General features: G+C 52.5%; 1 protein-coding gene across 3 annotated transcripts in view; it reads left to right on the forward strand.

The window, feature by feature from the left end:
* Positions 1 to 19,113, forward strand: part of LTBP3 (latent transforming growth factor beta binding protein 3) — a 49,763-nt gene that overhangs the window by 10,098 nt on the left and 20,552 nt on the right. For 2 of the 3 annotated variants that reach the window (XM_053278251.1, XM_053278249.1), the window contains 6 exons: positions 11,496 to 11,792; positions 12,519 to 12,733; positions 14,530 to 14,635; positions 17,695 to 17,787; positions 18,376 to 18,498; positions 18,925 to 19,089. In XM_053278251.1, coding sequence (XP_053134226.1) covers positions 11,516 to 11,792; positions 12,519 to 12,733; positions 14,530 to 14,635; positions 17,695 to 17,787; positions 18,376 to 18,498; positions 18,925 to 19,089 — 979 coding nt within the window. In that variant the 5' untranslated portion in view covers positions 11,496 to 11,515. The remainder of the gene's footprint in view (positions 1 to 11,495; positions 11,793 to 12,518; positions 12,734 to 14,529; positions 14,636 to 17,694; positions 17,788 to 18,375; positions 18,499 to 18,924; positions 19,090 to 19,113) is intronic. The other variant, XM_053278250.1, reaches the window with a different exon arrangement.

Consider the following 19,113-nt stretch of genomic DNA (forward strand, 5'->3'; position numbering starts at 1 on the left):
GGATCCCTTTTGGCTGTGCAGGTGGGACAACCGGCTTCCGAGCTTCACAGAACGCTGCCACTGCAGGCGAGAATGAGAAGGTAGAAGACCAGTTACTCAGTCTACTCTACAGGATGGCTAAATTTCAGTAGGACCGTCTTCTAGTAAACTTAGCCAGGTTGTCGACCACTGGGTATAGATGCAAGAAAGGAGGCTGACGGGGTACCATAACGGATACGTCACACAGAATTATTTTTGGGGTCTTTAGTCAATTGTAGTCCAAGACTGATTATTTTTTATGGGGAGGTCACACAAAATTTTCATCCATCAGTGGTCGACCAGTTCTTTCCCACACTTAATTCCCGCACCATTTGTGGTGGAGGATGATGGAAGTTGTAGTCCAATAACATCTGGGGAGGAACCCTTGTCCTAAGGCATGGGAATAAAGTATGATGATGAGGAAGAGGAAGAAATTATTATAATATGCCTCTTTTCGTCAAAGTTCTCAAAGCAGTGTACTTAGCAAAGATCAAAAAATGGTTCCCTGTCCCCATGGGGCTTACAGGCTAAAAAGAAACTCAAGGTAGACACCAGCAACTCAACCACTGGAGGAATTCTTCATTGGGGTTGGAAAGGGCCAGTTGCTCACCCCCTGCTAAATACAGTTTAAGAGAACTACTACTTCCAAAGGTGCTTCTTGTCCTGGTTAGCAAGGATGTACCCCTGAGGATGTGCAGAGTACGCCATAATGGATTAAAAGGTGTCCAAATCTGCAGTTGACACTAAACTACTGAGGGTGGTGAAATCGAAAATGGGTTGCCAGGAGCTCCAAAACGATCTGTCCCAACTGGGAGAGCGGGCGACCGAATGGCAAATGTGGTTCAATGTTAGCAAGTGTACATACTGGGGCAAAAAACCCCAATTTCACATATACACTGATGGGGTCTGAAAAGGTGCAGAAGAGGGCAACCCAGATGATCAGGGGCCTGGAGCACCTTCCTTATGAGGCAAGGCTGCAACACCTGGGGCTATTTAGTTTAGAAAAAAGACGATCGTGGGGAGACATGATAGAGGTCTATAAAATCATGCATGGTGTGGAGAAAGTGGATAGAGAAACATTTCTCTCTTTCTCATACAACACCAGAATCAGGGGCTGTCTCAGGAAACTGAAGGCCGGGAGATTTAGGACGGATAAAAGGCAGTACTATTTCACACAGTGTATAAATTAGTCTTTGGAATTCTCTGCCACAGGATGTGGTGATGTCCACTAGTGTGGGTGGCTTGAAAAGGGGCTTAGACAAATGCATGGAGGACAGGCCTATCAGTGGCTACTAGTCTGGTGGCTATAGGCCACCTCCAGCCTCAGAGGCATGATTCCTCTAAATGCCAATTGCAGGGGAGCAGCACCAGGAGAGAGGGCATGGCCTCAACTCCTGCCTGTGGGCTTCTCAGGGGCATCTGGTGGGCCACTGTGTGAAACAGAATGCTGGACTAGATGGGCTTCCTTGGGCCTGATGCAGCAGGGCTGCTCTGATGTTCTTAAGGACATTCAGATTTAACAAACTAGTAATGGCCCAGAACATATCGCGGACGCTGTACATGCCGCAGCCGCGTCAAATTGGGTAGGGTAGGCATATTGCTTTGCTGTGCGGCCAGATGCCAGTACTGCACACAGAAAGGAAAAAGGTTGTGTTAATGTGCAGTAGCAAGCGTTGGATTTGCCATATCCAGATGGCTGTTTCTTCAACATTTTTATTCTTTTTGATAAGAATTTTTATTGAGAAATAGACCAAAGAGGACAAAGACAAATCACCGTAAAAACAATTAAAAACCAATCATTTTTCATGATGAAAAACCATTTTTCTAATTAATTATATCAGTAGAGAAAAAGTATCTCAAACAAGATAAAGCAAAAGAAATTCAGACTCTTAGAATTGTAAAATCTAATCTGATCAGCTTCTTGTAAATTACATATCAAAAACACTATCTTCAACATTTTTAAATGTTCAAAAATCCCCTCCCTCAAAGGGGAAAAATCCCTCCAAAAATCCCCTTCCTCAAAGGGTCCAGTGTTAACTTTGGCAAATTAAAACGATGGCAAATGCCGCAGTCCAGAACTCTAGAATTGTGGTGCAGTGGTTAGAATATTGGACTAGCACCTGGGAGACCCAAGTTCAAATCCTCATTCAACTATGAAACTCACTGAATGACTCTGGACCAGTTCTCTTTTGGTCTAATCTACCTCACACTGCTCTGGGCTCCATTATAAATATATAAATGTAGTAAGTGAATAAGCAAGCAAATGAATAAATAAATAAGCCACAACTGGATTGCTGTGTGATGGAAGATGAGTTGACCTGGGGACGGAGGGAGGGAGAGAGAGAGAGATATAGGAAGCAGCTGCTGCCTACTGAGTCAGACTCTTGGTCCAGCTATCCCAGTATTGTCTACACACTGACTGGCAGTCTCTCTCCAAAGTTTCGGGGAGGAGTGTTTTCCAGCCATACTTGGAGATGCCAGGGGTTGAGCTTGGGACCTTCTGTGTGCAAAGCAGATGCTCTACTGCTTTAGAGATGGTAGAGATGCTCTACCACTGAGCTACAGCCCGATTCCCTGAGAACTTGCATAAAGTAGCAGCTAGGCCCCATGAAACCAGAAAACCATGCCACGCACCAGAAAACCCCTGGTTCAAGTGTCACTTTGGACATGGACTTGCCTACCTTGCAGGGTTGTTGTGAAGGTTGATGAAATAGCCTAGGCCACAGGCACGCTTTGAACATTTTGAGCTGGAATCCTAACCTCATTTACTGGAGAGTAAGTCCTACTACTCGGTTACTACTGAGTAAATATGCTGCCAAATGTTAATTAACTCCTACTTAGTTATGTGCTAAGGTAGTCGTCGTCATCTGTGGGATAAAAAATTAAGAACTAGACTCATGGTGCTGGTTGGGGTTAAAAGCCTGCAAAAAGAGAAGGTTTGTGGTAAAGAAAATGTGGTTTCAGGTTTAGAAAGAGGCCCTGAAGGGCTGACTTGGGGGAACTCTGAAATGCTTCGTTTGGGTCGATCGAACCGTGCACCCGCTGCCGTGTGTCTGGAGTGCACCAGTGTTGGTGCAGAGACCCACACCCGTGGGTCGATGGGCCTCCTCCTCCCTCCCCCCCCCCGCCAGCAGCCTCCTCCTCTGCACGCTGCTGCTCCTCTGCTGCCTAGATGTCTTTACCAGCTGGACTGGAATGCAGCTGCCAGATGGATTCTCATTTTGAAACAGACTGGTGGTGGCTCGGGGCGAATCGGAGGGCCTGGGATGGAGAGGTTTTCCTGGCTGGCGCGGCTCGTGTTTGTGAGGGGAAGGGGGGGCATGTGTGGGAGTGAATGTCCCTTCGGTTAATGGAATCCAGAGGCGGATCTCTGGCCTGGAAGGCCATTTTGCTAGCCAGGAGCTGGAGAGGTGGGGCCTCTGGGAACGTGCAGAGAGCCAAGACTCCGGATCAGTCCAGTCTGGCCCTGGCTCCGGGCCAGGAAGACACACACCCCCTCCCCGACTCCCACATATTCTATGCCCCGCTCTCTCCTGAATCCAGGGTTTCGTTTTGCCCCCCTCTGTGGTTCCGCATTCGCTTTCTTCACGCCAACGTGTTCGGGATGCTGAGGGGGCCAGGAGAATCGCAGAGTTTGTTTTGCAGCTTGGGAGAGAGGTGGGCGGCGGAAGTGATGGAGGCCAGAGAGTGATTCCCCCCACCCCACCTCTCAGGCCTGGCCCATATTTCCCTGATATCCAGTTACCTTGGTGGAATCGCCTTCTCGAGGGAAAGGAAGAAAAATGCATTTGATTGTACACATATTTACGATCCACCATCTAGCCTTCGTGACGATCTGTACGTTGTGTGTGTCGTGCTTGAGGACTCTCATGGCTGTATGTGTCAACTGTTCCCCTCGAATTAGGTCGTGTGAAGTTGAGACTGGGTTCTGAGGAAGCCCTGCCCGTGGTAGGAATTCCCAACCTTGGGTCCCCAGGTGCTGGACTACAACTCCCATCACCCCCTGCCACATGGTGGCAGGGGGTGATGGGAGTTGTAGTCCAACACCCGGGTGACCCAACGCTGGGAAGCCCCTGGTCTATGGCATTCGAACTGGGACAGCTTGCTCATTCACATGTGCAGGTCCTTGTCCTTTTTGATGGCATTGAGGGAGAAACTAGGTCTGAGTGTAGTCATCTCCCCACCTAATGACTGCTACAACAGCCCAACGCCAGGGCCGCAGATGCGACCGCTGCTGTGCCTGGTTTAGCTCTGCCTGAACTCACTTTATCGGGGCTTATTTTCTGGCCCGTGCTGTGAATACCTGTATACCAAAAGGGCTTGTAAAGGCAATACAGTCTGGATCGGAAACACGTCTGGAATGCTGGGGGTGTGTGTGTGTTTGTGGCGGGGTAGTGATGGAGCAGCCGCTGATCCTTCTGTGACAAGACTGAACAGCTCCAGCCCTCCCGCTGTGTTTGGACTACAACTCCCATCATCCCCAGCCACAGTGGCCAGAAGCTGGGTGGCAGCAGCTCATGGGAGTTGTAGTCCAGCATCTGAAGCTGGGCAGCCCTGTTCTGTGGCATCCTCTTTCTTTGTGGTTAGGGTTGTCTTTTAGTGTGAGCTCCAGATGCCAATAAATAGGCTGCTATAGCCCTCCCTTTCTGCCTGTTCCCAGGAAAGGCTTGCCGTATCGCCCTTCCTGCTCATTTGGAAGCCAACGCGAAACCCTGCCCTTTGCTGGAACATTGCGGGCAGAGACCGGCCAGAGGCCCTTTTCTCTGTGGCCAGCGGGCGTCTGCCTCGCTTGGCTTCCCACTCGTCGTCCTCACCCCATTTTGGACCATCCTTTGTGCCACCCAGTTCCCACTTCCGCTCTGCGGCTGCCATTTCTCTTTGGGTGCCTTCACGTTGGCATCTCTCCATTCCTTGGTGCTTTAGGGAACATAGGAAGCTGCCTTCTACTGAGTCAGACCCTTGGTCCATCTCGCTCAGTACTGTCTGCCCAGACTGGCAGCGGCTTCTCCAAGGCTGCAGGCAGGAATCTCTCTCAGGCCTCTCTTGGAGATGCTGCCAGGGAAGGAATCTGGGACCTTCTGCATGCAAACACACAGGTGCTCTTCCCAGAGTGGCCCCAGCCCCTAAGGCAGGCCTGCTCAACTTAGCCCCCCCCCAGCTGCGTTTGAACTACAACTTCCATAATCCCCAGCCACAGTGGCCGATAGCTGGGGTTTATGGGACTTGTAGGCCAACAGCTGCAGGAGGGCCGAAGTTCAGCAGCCCTGCAGGGGAATATCTTCAGTGCTCACACATGTAGTCTCCCATTCAAATGGAAACCAGGGTGGAGCCTGCTTAGCAAAGGGAACAGTTCATGCTTGCTGCCACAAGGCCAGCTTTCCTGATTCCCTCTGCTCAATCCTTGACCCTCTAGTTCATTTTAGTTGCTTGACTGCATTTCTATATTCTCTCTAGGAACCTAGGCAGCTGCCTTATACCGAGTCAGACCCTTGATCCGCCTAGCTCAGTATTGTCTGCTCTGACTGGCAGCGGCCCCCCACGGCTACAGGCAGGGGTTTTTCTCAGCCCTACCTGGAGAGGCTGCCAGGGATTGAACCTGGGACCTTCTGCCTTCTGAGGAGATGCTCTCCCACTGAATTACAGCCCCGTCCTCATCTCTGGCCACTCTGAGGATGTTTAACCCTTGGTGTGCCTAGTTTTGAGCCACCAACTTGCGTAGGGAGCAAGAGGTTGCTGGTTCGAATGCCCGCTGGTATGTTCCCCAGACTATGGGAAACACCTATATAATGGCAGTGATATAGGAAGATGCTGAAAGGCATCATCTCATACTGCGTGGGAGATGGCAGTGGTCAACCCCGCCTGTATTCTGCCGAAGACAACCACAGGGCTCTGTGGTCGCCAGGAGTCAACACCGACTCGACAGCACCACTGTATGCCTGGTTTAGGATATGTAGCCAAGTCTTCCTCGCTCCACTCCCTGACAAGAGATCTGTTTTATAACATCTTAGCGGTTTCTGAAAAATTTCCTCAAGTTTGTCTTTTGCATCCACCGTTTAACAGGCAGTCCAACTTCTGAGTCAGGCACCTGTCCCACAAGCGTCTGCACCCTTTTGTAGGTCTTCTTCCTTTCGGTGGGGCTTGCTGCTGGATTGAGCTTCACAAGATTTATCGCGGGGTGGGGTGTGCAGGAGGAAGGGGCTTGGGATGATTCTGCCTCAGACACCGACCTGGCTTGGGACCATCTTGCTGGGATCAAGGTGATAAATTCAGAAGTCACAATCTGAAAGTTCCTTTATTCCAGGCCTGCTCAATTTTAGCCCCCCAGCTGTTTTTGGACTAAGGTAAAGTTATGCCGTCAAGCTGGTGTCAACTCCTGGCGACCACAGAGCCCTGTGGTTTTCTTTGGTAGAATACAGGAGGGGCTTACCAGTATGAGATGATGCCTTTCAGCATCTTCCTATATTGCTGCTTCCCAGTTTAGGCGTTACCCATAGTCTGGGAAACATACCAACTGGGATTCAAACCGGCAACCTCTTGCTCCCTAGGCAAGTTACTTCCAGGGGATGGAGCTGCTCTGGGAAGAGCATCTAGGTTCCAAGTTCCCTCCCTGGCAGCATCTCCAAGATAGGGCTGAGAGAGACTCCTGCCTGCCACCTTGGAAAAGCTGCTGCCAGTCTGGGTCGACAATGCTGAGCTAGCTGGACCAAGGGTCTGACTCAGTATATGGCAGCTTCCTATGTTCCTAACTGGGGGGCAGCCCTTTGTGGGAGTGAAGTGAGGAGTGTCCCGTCCCAAATTGCAGTTAATAAGAGTCCTGCACTCATGGGCGTCTGGATAGGGGAGCAAGAGGGGGCTGTCCCCCCCGCCCCCAAGATTGAGCCAGTCCCATTTAGTGCTCAGGGTGGTGGGCACCATCTCAGGGGGACAAATACTCATTGGGATTCCTGACCAGGTCTGCACCCCTAGAGATGCAAAAAGCCTGTCCTCATGCTTTCGTTGTCCTGACCATCGGGCCTGCCACGGCCCAACTTGCGAAGGTGTTTAGAAGTCTTTAAAAAACAAAACCGACAATCACGTTTTATCAGTGTTGTCGGAGGAATGGAAATGGGCAGGAATATTCTCCATAGTCAGAGGACAACCCTTTGTTCATTGTGACCCTAACCAGGGCTGCTCCACTTCGGCCCTCCTGCAGATGTTGGCCTACAACTCCCATAATCCCTGGCTATTGGGCCACTGTGGCTGGGGATTGTGGGAGTTGTAGTCCAAAAACAGCTGGGGCCCCCAAAGTTGAGCAGGGCTTGCCCTAAGCTTTTCCTCTGTGCAACCCTAATGGTTTGGGGATCGGGGTGAAGAAGGGGGATACCACACAGAAAACTGGAAGTGCAACAGTGCAATCACCTGCTTTCCCTCTCTAGGGAGGCAGACGTTGCCAGAGATCACGCTGAGCCTTCATTCCTCCTCCCTTTCAGCCTTCAAAACCTTATTGGAGAAATTTCTTTTCCGTCAGGCGTTTGCCCTTTAATTTTTGTGGTTTTTGTTGTTGTTGTTGTTTTAAAGCTCAGATGCTGTTCTTGTTTGTATGCTGCCCTGCGTCATGTGGATTGGGTGGTATATTGAATCTCTAAATTAATTAATTGATTGATTGATTGATTGATTGATTGATTGATTCCCTAAGATAGTACTGACACAGCCAACATTTTGCGGGCCCGGCGCATTCAATGGGGCTTACTCCCAGCTCAGGGGTTATAGCAGGGCAGCTCAACTTTGGCCCTCCTGCAGATGTTGGCCTACAACTCCCATAATCCCTGGCTATGGGGCACTGTGGCTGGGGATTATGGGAATTGTAGTCCAAAAACAGCTGGGGGGGGCCTGGGTTATAGGATGGCAGCCAATGGGGAAGGTCCTGCAGACACCCACGGATACAGCTGAGTGTATTGGATACGTTCGTAAGATCGAATGTAAGAGTCTTATCTTACCTGCCGACTTTGGAGCTGTGCCACTGGGGCAGGTGTTTTTCTCCTAACTTCCACTCCCTTTGTTGGGCTTTGCTATCTAGCCTAAAGGAGAGTTCCGGATATGTGTCTTTTCGCTTGGTCCCAATAATACAGCTGTCACCAGACTGAGGATTGGGGATTTCCTCCCTGTTCCACCGGCCAATGGATCAACGTGGCTACCGTTTTATTTATTGATTGCGTTTTTAAACCACCCGGAGTTGGAAAACAAAACAGGACGGTGTACAATAAAACAAGAAACAGGAAAATCTCACGGAGCGGTGTGTTAAAAACTGTAACCAGGATGGAGCTGCAGAACGGGATTCTAGAACTCCTGGCTGAACCAAACAGGCTGTAGCTGTTTCCGTGCTAGATTGTGAAGAATGTTGATGAGATCAGTGTAACCTAACGAAGGGGTTGTCAATCTTTGCCTCTGCCCATAACATGCTTGCCTGACAGCCCGCCTTGGGTGTGCAGACTGGGGAGCCAAGGAATTTCCGCCCGCCCTCCAGGGAGAAAAATCCCCTGCCTCGCTGGGCTGGGTGCCCTCTTCTTGTTTGCATTTTGTGAATGGAGGCGTTTGGGCAGGACTCACCTGCCGCAGTGGATGATGCCCAGGGAAGAGCCTGGGTGTTGGAGGGGGTGGAATTGCCGGCTTCCTGGCTGCTGACTCAGTGTCGGGAATCTTTGAACAGGCCCGTGTTGTTGTAAGTGGGGCCTCTTTCCCTCCAAAGTGGCCAGCCAGGGCTCTGAGTAAGCGCTCTCCAAAGCCTCGGTCCCCTCTCCGCCTGGGGCTTGTTTATCCAACGGGCTGGCTCTTTGGAGAGGGGACGCTGCAGGGTCACCTAAAAGTCCGCTTCTGCCAGACGCTTGTCCAGCTTCTTAGGAACGTCAGGAGCTGCCTTATGGACCATGTCAGAAGACCCTTGGTCCATCCAGCTCAGTCTTGTCTGCACTGGCTGGCAGCATCTCTCCGAGGTTTCAGGCAGGAATCTTCCCAAGCCCGACCCGGAGATGCTGCCAGGGAGTAAACCTGGAACCCACCTTGTGCATGCAGGCAAAGCAGGTGCTCTACTCAGCTACGGTTCTGTGGATGCTCCTAATGAGCATATGACGCCGCCACCTGTTGAGTCAGACCCTCTGGCTCAGTCTTGTCTATACTGACTGGCAGCGGCTCTCCAAGGTTCCAGCCAGGGGCCTCTCCCAGCCCTTGCTGGAAATACCAGGGAGTGGATCTGGGGCCTTCTGCAAGCTCTTCCACTGAGCTACGACCCTGCCCCCTAAGAGGAATATCTTCCCAGCGCTCCCATGTAGTCGCCCATCCAAATGCAAATCAAGGTGAACCCTGCTTAGCCAAGGGAAGCGACGGATTTATGCTCACTGCCACAAGACCAGCTCTCCTCCCCGAGACCCTTCTTGAAGCTCCTCCAGAAGTTTCACAGCGTCTCTGGGCCGCACGCTGACCACAGCGTTTGGTTGGCAGGTGGTGCTCAGGTCCATACTGGATTAGCCCTTCGATAAAACAAACTCCCCCCCCCCCCCGTTTCATTGGTTGGTGGTTTTTAATTGTTGCTGGGTTGTTTTTTTTAAAAAAAATGTGCAGTGAACCCTTTTGGGATTATGAAAGGAGGTATATACATTTAAATGAATAAATATGCCACAGGGAAAAGGACGAGGAAGTCGTTGCCTACATGCCTCCCTGAAACCATCACCCCATTGATGTAGGTGAGGGAGGGGTGCCCCTATGCCAGTCCTTGTGCCTATACCTGAGGCCACTTCTCCCCCCGCCTAATGGCAGGGTCGCCCCAGCTGGCTTTTGTAATCCACAATTTCAGAAACGCACACCCACAGCATAAAAGTAATTGCCGGTCAAATAACAAGACAGTGGCTGCCACCCAGATTAACGAAACATTGGTGCTCTGGGAGACACGTTGGTGCTTATTTTTATGCTGTGGGTGTTTTTTTGTGCCTTGTTTTGAGTAACTCAGCTCAACGGCTTGTGTATGTCTGTGTAACTGTGTGTCTGTCTGTCTGTAAGATGAATTTCGACAAACTCCCCTTCTCCACCCCCCCCACCAAAAAAAAAGCTTGGCGCCACATGAAAATATGTCTCCTGGGTCACACAGCCCAGCCCCGGGGGACGTATTTTTGAGTGGCACCGAGTGATTTTCGAGAAAGAGTTGCAACTGGTCCCTCGCCCTCCAGGATCAGCTCTTGCACAGCCGAGAATTCTTTGGGATGCCGGCCAAAAAACAGTTACCCAGCCGAAAGAAAGGCCAGCCAGAGAGAGTTAAAACTGCTGTAAGAAGCGTTTCTCAGACAGCACCGCGGTAGGGGAGAACACTTGCCAGAAGCGTTTATGTTTTAAGCAGACACTGGAAAGTCATCGGGGAGGGAACAACCCGGATTTCCCCGGGAGAGGAAGTTCCACAGAGAGGGAGACACCATAGAGGTTTGGTTTGGTTTGATGTGATCTTGATAATGCGCTCCTCCCACAAAACAAGTTGGTGCTTGGCCCAAAACCGTATCAAATAGGAATGTGCAGAGTAAAAGGAAGGATCAGCGTTGTGCGGTCACAATTCACAGCCTGCCATTCACAATTTGGGGGGTTGAAATGGGTTGGGAAGACCGGGTCATTCAACCGGCCTGCAGCGCTGAATTGAGACCCAGGGCTCAGCTCTGGGCACCTGCGATGAGCTGTGAACCGCTGAGCATGTACAAAGTCCTTTTCCATCACTAGTCTCAGTGCTTGATTTCTCAGCGTCCAGGTGTCCAGGTCTGTACCCTCTGACCTCGAAGCCCTTTCCTCCAAATTCCAGATGGGCAGGGCTGGTTCCAGAACTCTGGAAGTGCTCAGGAGCCCTTTGGTCTTGGTGGTAGGTCCCAAGCCCTGTGGGCCACTCAGCAGGACAAAACCAAGAAGGTCGGGGATTTGAATATCGCCTTTGACAGCAGCAGCCTCCAAACCCAGCTGGGTTGCATAGGAAGCTTTCTGTCTGCCTTGCACAGTGGAGGGCCGCCCTTCACTGAAGGTTTCCAATCAGGTCCTGGATGGCTTCCTGCCAGCGATACACAAGCTCAGTGGTTTCCAGCCGGGGGGGTTGGGTCTAGATCTTGCTGGACTACAACTCCCATCATCCCCAGCCACAATAAATTGTAGCTGGGGCTGATGGGAGTTGTAGTTCAGCACCATCGGGAGGCCCCCAGGTTGGGAATCACTCCTGTCACAGATTCCTGCACTGAGAGGGGGTTGGTCTAGTGCAGGGATTCTCAACATTGGGTCCCTAGATGTTATCGGACTTCAACTCCCATAATCCCCAACTCCCATAATCCCCAACCAAAGGTCACTGGGGCTAAGGATTATGGGAGTTGAAGTCCAATAACATCTGGAGACCCAATGTTGAGAATCCCTGGTCTAGAAGAGGACTGCCCGGTCCCCCTTTCAGCTCTGAAATGGATCCTCTCTCTCCGTTTCCCCCCCTGCAGTGGTCTGCCCCCTGCCCTGCATGAACGGAGGCCAGTGTACATCCGGGAACCATTGCCGGTGCCCGCCGGAGTTCACAGGGCGCTTCTGCGAGATCCCGGCAGGGCGGCAGAGCCAGCAGGCCCGGGTCCTCAGTGAGGGGCTCCCCACGGAGACCGGCTCCAGCAAGCACGCCATCTACGCAGTCCAGCTCATCTCAGACAGCCACGGCGACTCGCCCTCCGGGCCCGGCTCCAAAGGCACCGTCAGCCACTCCACATTCATGGTTCCTCTGGGTCCTGGGCAGCACTCTTCAGAAGGTACCGAAGTAGGGAAATTGGTGTGTGTGCGGGGGGTGGCAGCCCATGTGGCTTGAGACAGGGCCATCAACCTGCCTGTAGGGCTTAATCGGGACCCAGGGCTCTGCTCTGGGAACCCTGTGATGAGATTTGGACCTCTGAGCATGGACAAAGTGCTTTTCCATGACATGGGCAGGGCCGGTTGTAGCTAGTGACAAGGGAGAAGCACTCTGAACGTGCTCAGAGGCCCTTTGGTCTTGGTAGTAGGTTTCAATATTGAGCGCTGTGGAAGCGGCACCACCTGGAAGCAATCAATTGAAATATAAATGGATAAGAAAGGAGACAGGACCTCTACCCAATCCCCATAGCTCTGGAGAGTTGGAAGAACGGTCCGCCAGCTCAGCTGGCAGAGTACCCTGGAAGGCCCAAATGCCAAATCCCCCCTTGTAGGAAATAGCCACAGATCCAGGGAAATTGCTGGGGCCACCACATCCATATGATTTTGCCCAGGGGTTGCCCAAACGGATGTGCCTATAGCTGCAAATTAACCATTAATGGATTTGAGGCAAGGTTCAGCCCTAGGACCCAGCCATGAGAAGCAAAGAAGAGCGCCTCTGGGTGTGTGCAGAGTGCACTTGGGTCCTTGCTTAGCAACTGCAGGCCCGCCTTTCAAGACACTTGGGGTTAGGGGGCGCTACATGCAAGGGGGCTGGAGGGGCCGGGGTCAGCTCACCTCTTGCTCTCCAGTTCAGGTCTACCAGCCGCTGGTCAACGTCCGTGTGCACCACCCTCCGGACGCCTCCGTGCAGGTCCACCGGATCGACAGCCTCAGCTCGGAGGGGAGTGGCCCGGGGAGCCAGCAGCACCTGATCCATCACCCCGCCCCCAAGCCCGCCTATACCAGGCCCACCACCCAGAAGCCCCTGGGGCGCTGCTTCCAGGAGACGATGCCCAAGCAGTCGGTGAGTGGAGATCGTGGTGGAGCGCAAGAAAGTGCAGGGAAAGAGAGGGCTGCTAAGCCTATCACAGAGTCGGGGTGTCTTCCCTGCGGAAGAAGGCTTAGATTTGGGGTGGCCATCCTGAGGCTCTCTGGTTGCTGCCAGACTACAAATCCCATCACCCCAATGCAGCAGGGAGTGATGAGAGTTGTAGTCCAACAGCAGCTAGAGACGGTCAGGATGGCCATCCTGGCTTAAAGGATAGGAACCTTTTTTGGCTCAGAAAAATGGAACACGCAGTTTACGAATGCAACGAATATTTATATACCGCTTTTCAAAAAAAGAAAAAAAGGTCCACAAAGCGGTATGGATGGATAGATAGACGGATAAAGCTAAAGTGTGCTGTCAAGTTGGTGGCATATAGATTAGATAGATAGATAGATAGATAGATAGATAGGCTAATTATAATTATCTATCTATCTATCTAAGTACGTAGCTAGTGCCATAGGATGTGGTGGTGTCCGTTGGCCTACACAGCTTAAAGGAAGGGGATCATTAGGTAGGGGATTTAAAATAAAACTGCTAATATTATAATAGCACTTACACTTACAATGCCCTTATACAAAATGATGGTGCAGCCACACCTGGAGTACTGCGTACAATTCTGGTCACCACATCTAAAGAAGGACATTGTTGAATGGAAAAGGTGCAGAAGAGGGCAACCGAGATGATCGGGGGCCTGGAGCACCTTCCTTATGAGGCAAGGCTACAACACCTGGGGCTTTTTAGTTTAGAAAAAAGACTGCAGGGAGACATGATAAAGGACTACAAAATCATGCATGGTGTGGAGGAAGTGGATAGAGAGAAATTCTTCTCCCTCTCACATAACACTAGAAGCAGGGGTCCATCCCATGAAACTGATATCCAGGGAATTTAGGACCAACCAATGGAAGTACTTTTTCGCAAAACACATAATCAACTTGTGGAATTCTCTGCCACAAGATGTGGTGACCGCCAACAACCTGGAAGGCTTTAAGAAGGGTTTGGATAACTTCATGGAGGAGAGGTCTATCAACGGCTACTAGTCAGAGGGCTATAGGCCACCTCCAACCTCAAAGGCAGGATGCCTCTGAGTACCAGTTGTAGGGGAGTCACAGCAGGAGAGAGGGCATGCCCTCAACTCCTGCCTGTAGACTCCCAGAGGCATCTGGTGAGCCACTGTGTGAAACAGGATGCTGGACTAGATGGGCCTTGGACCTGATGCAGCAGAGCTGTTCTTATGAAGAGTTAGCTCTCTATATCTGTATCTCAATGGCTATTGGCCATAATCGCCGTTAAATGGAACCTCCATGGTCAGAAATTGGATGCCTGAGAACCTGATGCTTGCAATAAGTGACAGAAGGTGACGATCTCCATCAAGCTGGTGAGCTTCATGGCTGGGGTACCTAACTGCCCACTGCCAGAGACATACCGGTAGCACAAGGCTAGATGAACCTTTTGTCCACTCCAGCATGGCAATTTTTATGTTGCAGAAGAAACAGCGGTGTGTTCTGGGGAGGAGGGGGAGGTAGCAGAAATATGACTATCATTGCTCCCCTTGTTGAAATTGCCAGCACGCATGTTAAAATGCTGACCATTTTGACCTTTCATCAATGAGGACTAGATGCTTGAAAATGCAAACATTAAACCAGTGCCTTGAGTGCCTGTTGGGTGTTCTGGTGTGGAGGCTGGTTAAAGTGGGCCTGGGGGTGCTTAAGGGCTGTGGGATTTGTGCAGTCTCTCCCTGATCTCTGTCATTGTCCTTCCTTTCGGGGACTCAGTGCGGGAGCAACCCCCTTCCAGGCCTCACCAAGCAAGAAGACTGTTGTGGAAGCATTGGCACCTCCTGGGGGCAGAATAAATGCCACAAATGCCCCCATCTGCAATGTAAGTTCCATCTCCTACCTCTGTACATCCTCCCCCCCTACATTTTTGCACCCCGTCCTTCTCACCTTGTGCGGGGAAGAATGTATACCTGGCTAGCTCCTTGCATTTTCCCACTTCTTCCTGTCAGCTCCCTACACATATGTATGTTGACACAACCACGGTGCATTTCTGCCCCTTCATCCCTTGAAGCACGGCTTTGCATGAAGTTGAACTTCCACTGAGAAAACCTTATTTCAGATGAAAGCCTGGACTCCCTGACCATGGTTCTTGTGTTTTTGTTTAAACATATGAAGCTGCTGTATACAGAGTCAGACCTTCGGTCTGTCCACCTCAGTATTGTCAACCACAATTGGCAGCAGCTCTGCGTGGTTTCAGCACGGGGGGGGGGAGGCCTTGCCTGCCTGGGGACACCAGAGACTGAACCTGGGGCCTTCTGCAGCCACGTGAATGGTGGCTGGGGATGATGGGAGTTGTAGTTTGACCACAGCTGGAGAGCCAACGTTTCCCCGTCCTACCCTTGCACTCTAGAACTGCCCACGCTCCCCGGCAATTTTTAACAATTAACGACGGCTGTAAACAGAAGAATGCCGGTTTCCCGTGTCCCTGTGCCAAGAAGCTGCTCCGCCTGTTGGATTTCTGCCTGTTGCACACCTGTTAAAGGAAGCTGAGCCAAGGAAGGAGTGCCACCTCTAGTTTAGGGGGTGAAGCTTAGGCCTTGGTGCTTCCCGTTTGGCACAGAAAGCATGGGGGCAGGATGGGGGGAGAGAAGAAGGGGGCTGCCTTTGCCCCGAACGTTGTGTTTGCCAGCAGAGGAGTCGTGGTGAGACCAATGTTGGCAGTGCAGAGCCGTGTCTTGCCCCCCCCCCAACCTGGGCCGGGCGTAATGGATTTTCCAGTTCAGGCGATGGCCTCGCAAGGGGCCGGGTGTGTTTGTGTTGGACGTGGTCTGGAATGCGCACAGCCTCTCTGCGCTTCCTCCCAGCCCGAGGCGGCAGCAGCAGGCTGGCCTCCACCTCACTTTTCCTGGCTGGCTCCTTTGCAAGTGCCCCTTGGCAGCCCCCCAGCTCTGGCGCCCCTCCCCACAAAGAATTCCGGGACACCGAGGGGATGTCGGGAACAGGAGAGGTGACGGAGACATGTCACATCTTGCCGGAGCTGTGGGGTCGCTCGCCACCTGGGTGGTGCCCCTGGGTAGATCACCCTTCTGAGTCTGGGCTGCTGCTTATGTTGTCAGATGGAGCTGGATGTCTGTAGATTCCAGGGTGGGGTGTTTGTTTTTTTGGTGGGGGGTAAACTTGAAGTTGTGCACCCCTTGCTCTAGGCGGCCCCTAACATTTGTCAGCATCTAGGTGTACAGAGAGCCTGTTCTGGAACAGGAAATGTGCAACTTCCTCCACCAACAACCCTTTGTAAGGGTCAGGAGTTGAATGAGGGGCTGCAGGTTGCTAGTCCCTGTTGTGTACCACTTCTCTGGACGATCCTGAGCTGGATGGGCCTTGATCTCCCCCTGAGGTTCAACAGGAGAGCTCTGGCTTTGCATGCAGGAGGTCCCATGTTCAGTTCCTGGCAGTGTCTTTATTTATTTATTCATTCATTCATTCATTCAATTTCTATACCGCTCTTCAAAAAATGGCTCTGGGCGGTTTACACAGAGAAATAATAAATAAATAAGATGGATCCTTGTCCCCAAAGGGCTCGCAATCTAAAAAGAAATGCAAGATAGACACCAGCAACAGTCACTGGAGGTCCTGTGCTGGGGGTGGAGAGGGCCAGTTACTCTCCCCCTGCTCAATAAAGAGAATCACCACGTTAAAAAGGTGCCTCTTTGCCAAGTTTTTTTTAGGTAAAAGCCCTGCTCAGAGAGCAGCTTCCGGTCTGGGTTGGCAGCAGTGAGCTATATGGACCAGTTGTCTGACTCAGTAAAAGGCAGCTTCCTATGTTTCTGTATTCAGACGAGTTGCCGAAAAAGTAATAGGGCAAGCAAGAATGTGGGTCTGTTCTCTCTCTCTTTGACCTTTTTCGTTTTTAAGCAGTACGCCTTTGGGCTGCTTTTGTCCTGGACTCTGTCTCTGGACACCCTCCCAAGCGGCATGACTTTGTCCTGGCCCCATCCTCAGACCCACTGGGGGCTCCCACCCTCAGGTTCTGCACAGACCTCGAAACATTTGGTTTAAAGAGCTTGTGGGCAGTCCAAGGGCTCCCCACTGGCTTTTGCTCGCCAGCCAGGTTTTTGGCCGTTGGGGAAGTAGATGAAAACCCAGCCGAATCTCTGGTCAGTCCAATGTTGGGGGCAGGGAATACCTCCCCAGGACCCCAAATGGCAGTCTGTCCGAAATGGGGGCATAAGCAATATTTATCTACTTCACTCTGACCCTCCTTGCCAGGGGAATGCGAAGGTCTCTGTTTTGTGCAGCTGGCTCACGAGTACTGACTTGGGCAAAGGTGGCCTAATTCTGTTCTTGGATGGGCACAGGACCTTTCTTCACTGAGCAGGGACGGCTGGGGGCTACTGAGCTTGGGTAAACCCCAAGGGTGCCCTGGCAGGGCAGAGATGGCTTGCAGCAGGCTTCAGTCCTCTGGGGACTCCGAAGGGGATTCTGTTGGCTTCTGGAGACCTGAGGCCCCTGTCGACTACCCCTCTCAGGTGTGTGTGCGCTACCGTGGTTATGGAGGCTCTTGATGTGAACATATGAAATTGCTTCCTACTGAGTCTGACCCTTGGTCCATCTAACTCCGTATTGCCATCACTGACTGGCAGCAGCTCTCCTGGGCCTTGGCCTTCCCACCTGCTACCTGACCTTCTATGCTCAGCGCACATCTTTATAGATGCACTTCCCGTGCTTGCCCCTTACAAGGAGACAGAACTGTAGTAGAAGCAGAACTCGAACTTGGGTCCCCAGATGTCCGACTACTACAGCTCCCATTGGCGCCCGAGGACCCAAGTTTGAGAACCCCTGCCGTAGTGGGTACTTCTGGCGTCTCCTACCACCCGGGGAAGTGGGGAGCCTGTACGTCTGTGTAATACCTGCTAAGCGTGTGTCTTTTTCTCCCTCTCTCAGATGTGGGGGTGCAGAAGACGGGGCCGATCCGGGGGGAGCTGGGCAGCGACTGTCCGCAGGGATACAAGCGACTGAACAGCAGCCACTGCCAGGGTGAGAGAGCCGGTGCATGTCTGAGGATGGCTGAGAGAAGCTGCCTGCTCTCCTGGGGGTGCTTTGCTTCCAGCTGGAGAACTGTGAGCCGCTTGGCTTCGTGCCGCGGAAAGACCTGGGTTCGAATGCTGTGCCGAGCCATGGATGCTTGGGTTCCGTCATCTGTGCAAGGGTCGTCGTTCTGGGCTGCCGGCTGTTTGGGGACTACAACTCCCATCGACCCCAGCCCCAGTGGCCGATCATCAGGGATGATGGGCATTGTAGTCCGACATCGGGAGGAGAGCCCAGGCTGTGCGTAGTGGCCCGGCTTCTGGCCGCAGGTAGCCAGAGGGCACCCTGGTTGGCTGAGCAAGGGAAAGCATTCACCTCTCCCCCTGCCAGCGCTCCAGGTCCGCTCAGGATTGGACCCCCGGGCCTGTTCTTTTGTGACATAAAAGGTGCTTCTGGGTAGGGTCCTGTAAAGTGCATCCCCACAGATTCCTGGACACGTTTCCCTGTCCCCCAGAAGGAACGGACAGCCGCCGGGCACCCGGAGGTGGGTGGGGCTTGGCGCCCGCTGCAACCGAGACCCCTCTCTTCCCCCTGCAGACATCAACGAGTGCGCGATGCAGGGCGTCTGCCAGGGAGGCGAGTGCCTGAACACCCAAGGGAGCTTCCGCTGCGCTTGCAAGCCAGGTCACGTCTTGGGGCCTTCGCGTACCCACTGTGTGCGTATGTATCTCGACTGGGGCGGGAAATCCCGTCGCCCACCCTTGGTACTCTTCCATCAGACTCTAACCCAGGCATTCTCAAACTTGGCTGCCCAGGTGGTTAGACTACAACTCCCATCATCCCCGGCTGCTGTGTCAGGGGACGATGGGAGTTGTAGTCTGGCACGATCGGTGGGGGGGGGGGCAGTTTGCTTTTTATTACATTTTTGTACCACCCCATCCAAAGGCTGTGGGCGGTGAGAATCTCTGCCCTACTCACTCCCCTCTTCCGTCCCTTTGGCATGGACTGTAAGCTCTCTGGGGCAGGGGCCACGTCATTCCTTTATTCTGCGCCGTGCCTTGCTGTTCAAGGTTCCTATCCTCGGGTCGCATGACATGATCTGGGGACCTGAGGCTCTGACCGCCCTCTTGTTTTTCTCTGGGGGAGGGACAGCGGAGAAGGCCGGGGAGAAGAGTCTGTGTTTCCGGCTGGTGAGCTCCGAGCACCACTGCCAGCACCCACTGCCTACCAAACTCACCCGCCAGACCTGCTGCTGCAGCGTGGGGAAGGCGTGGGGGGCCCGCTGTGAGCGCTGCCCGGCCGACGGAACCGGTAAGGGGGTGGGGAGCAGCAGAC

This window comes from Hemicordylus capensis, chromosome 14 (genome assembly GCF_027244095.1).
Source record: "Hemicordylus capensis ecotype Gifberg chromosome 14, rHemCap1.1.pri, whole genome shotgun sequence".
NCBI lineage: Eukaryota > Metazoa > Chordata > Lepidosauria > Squamata > Cordylidae > Hemicordylus > Hemicordylus capensis.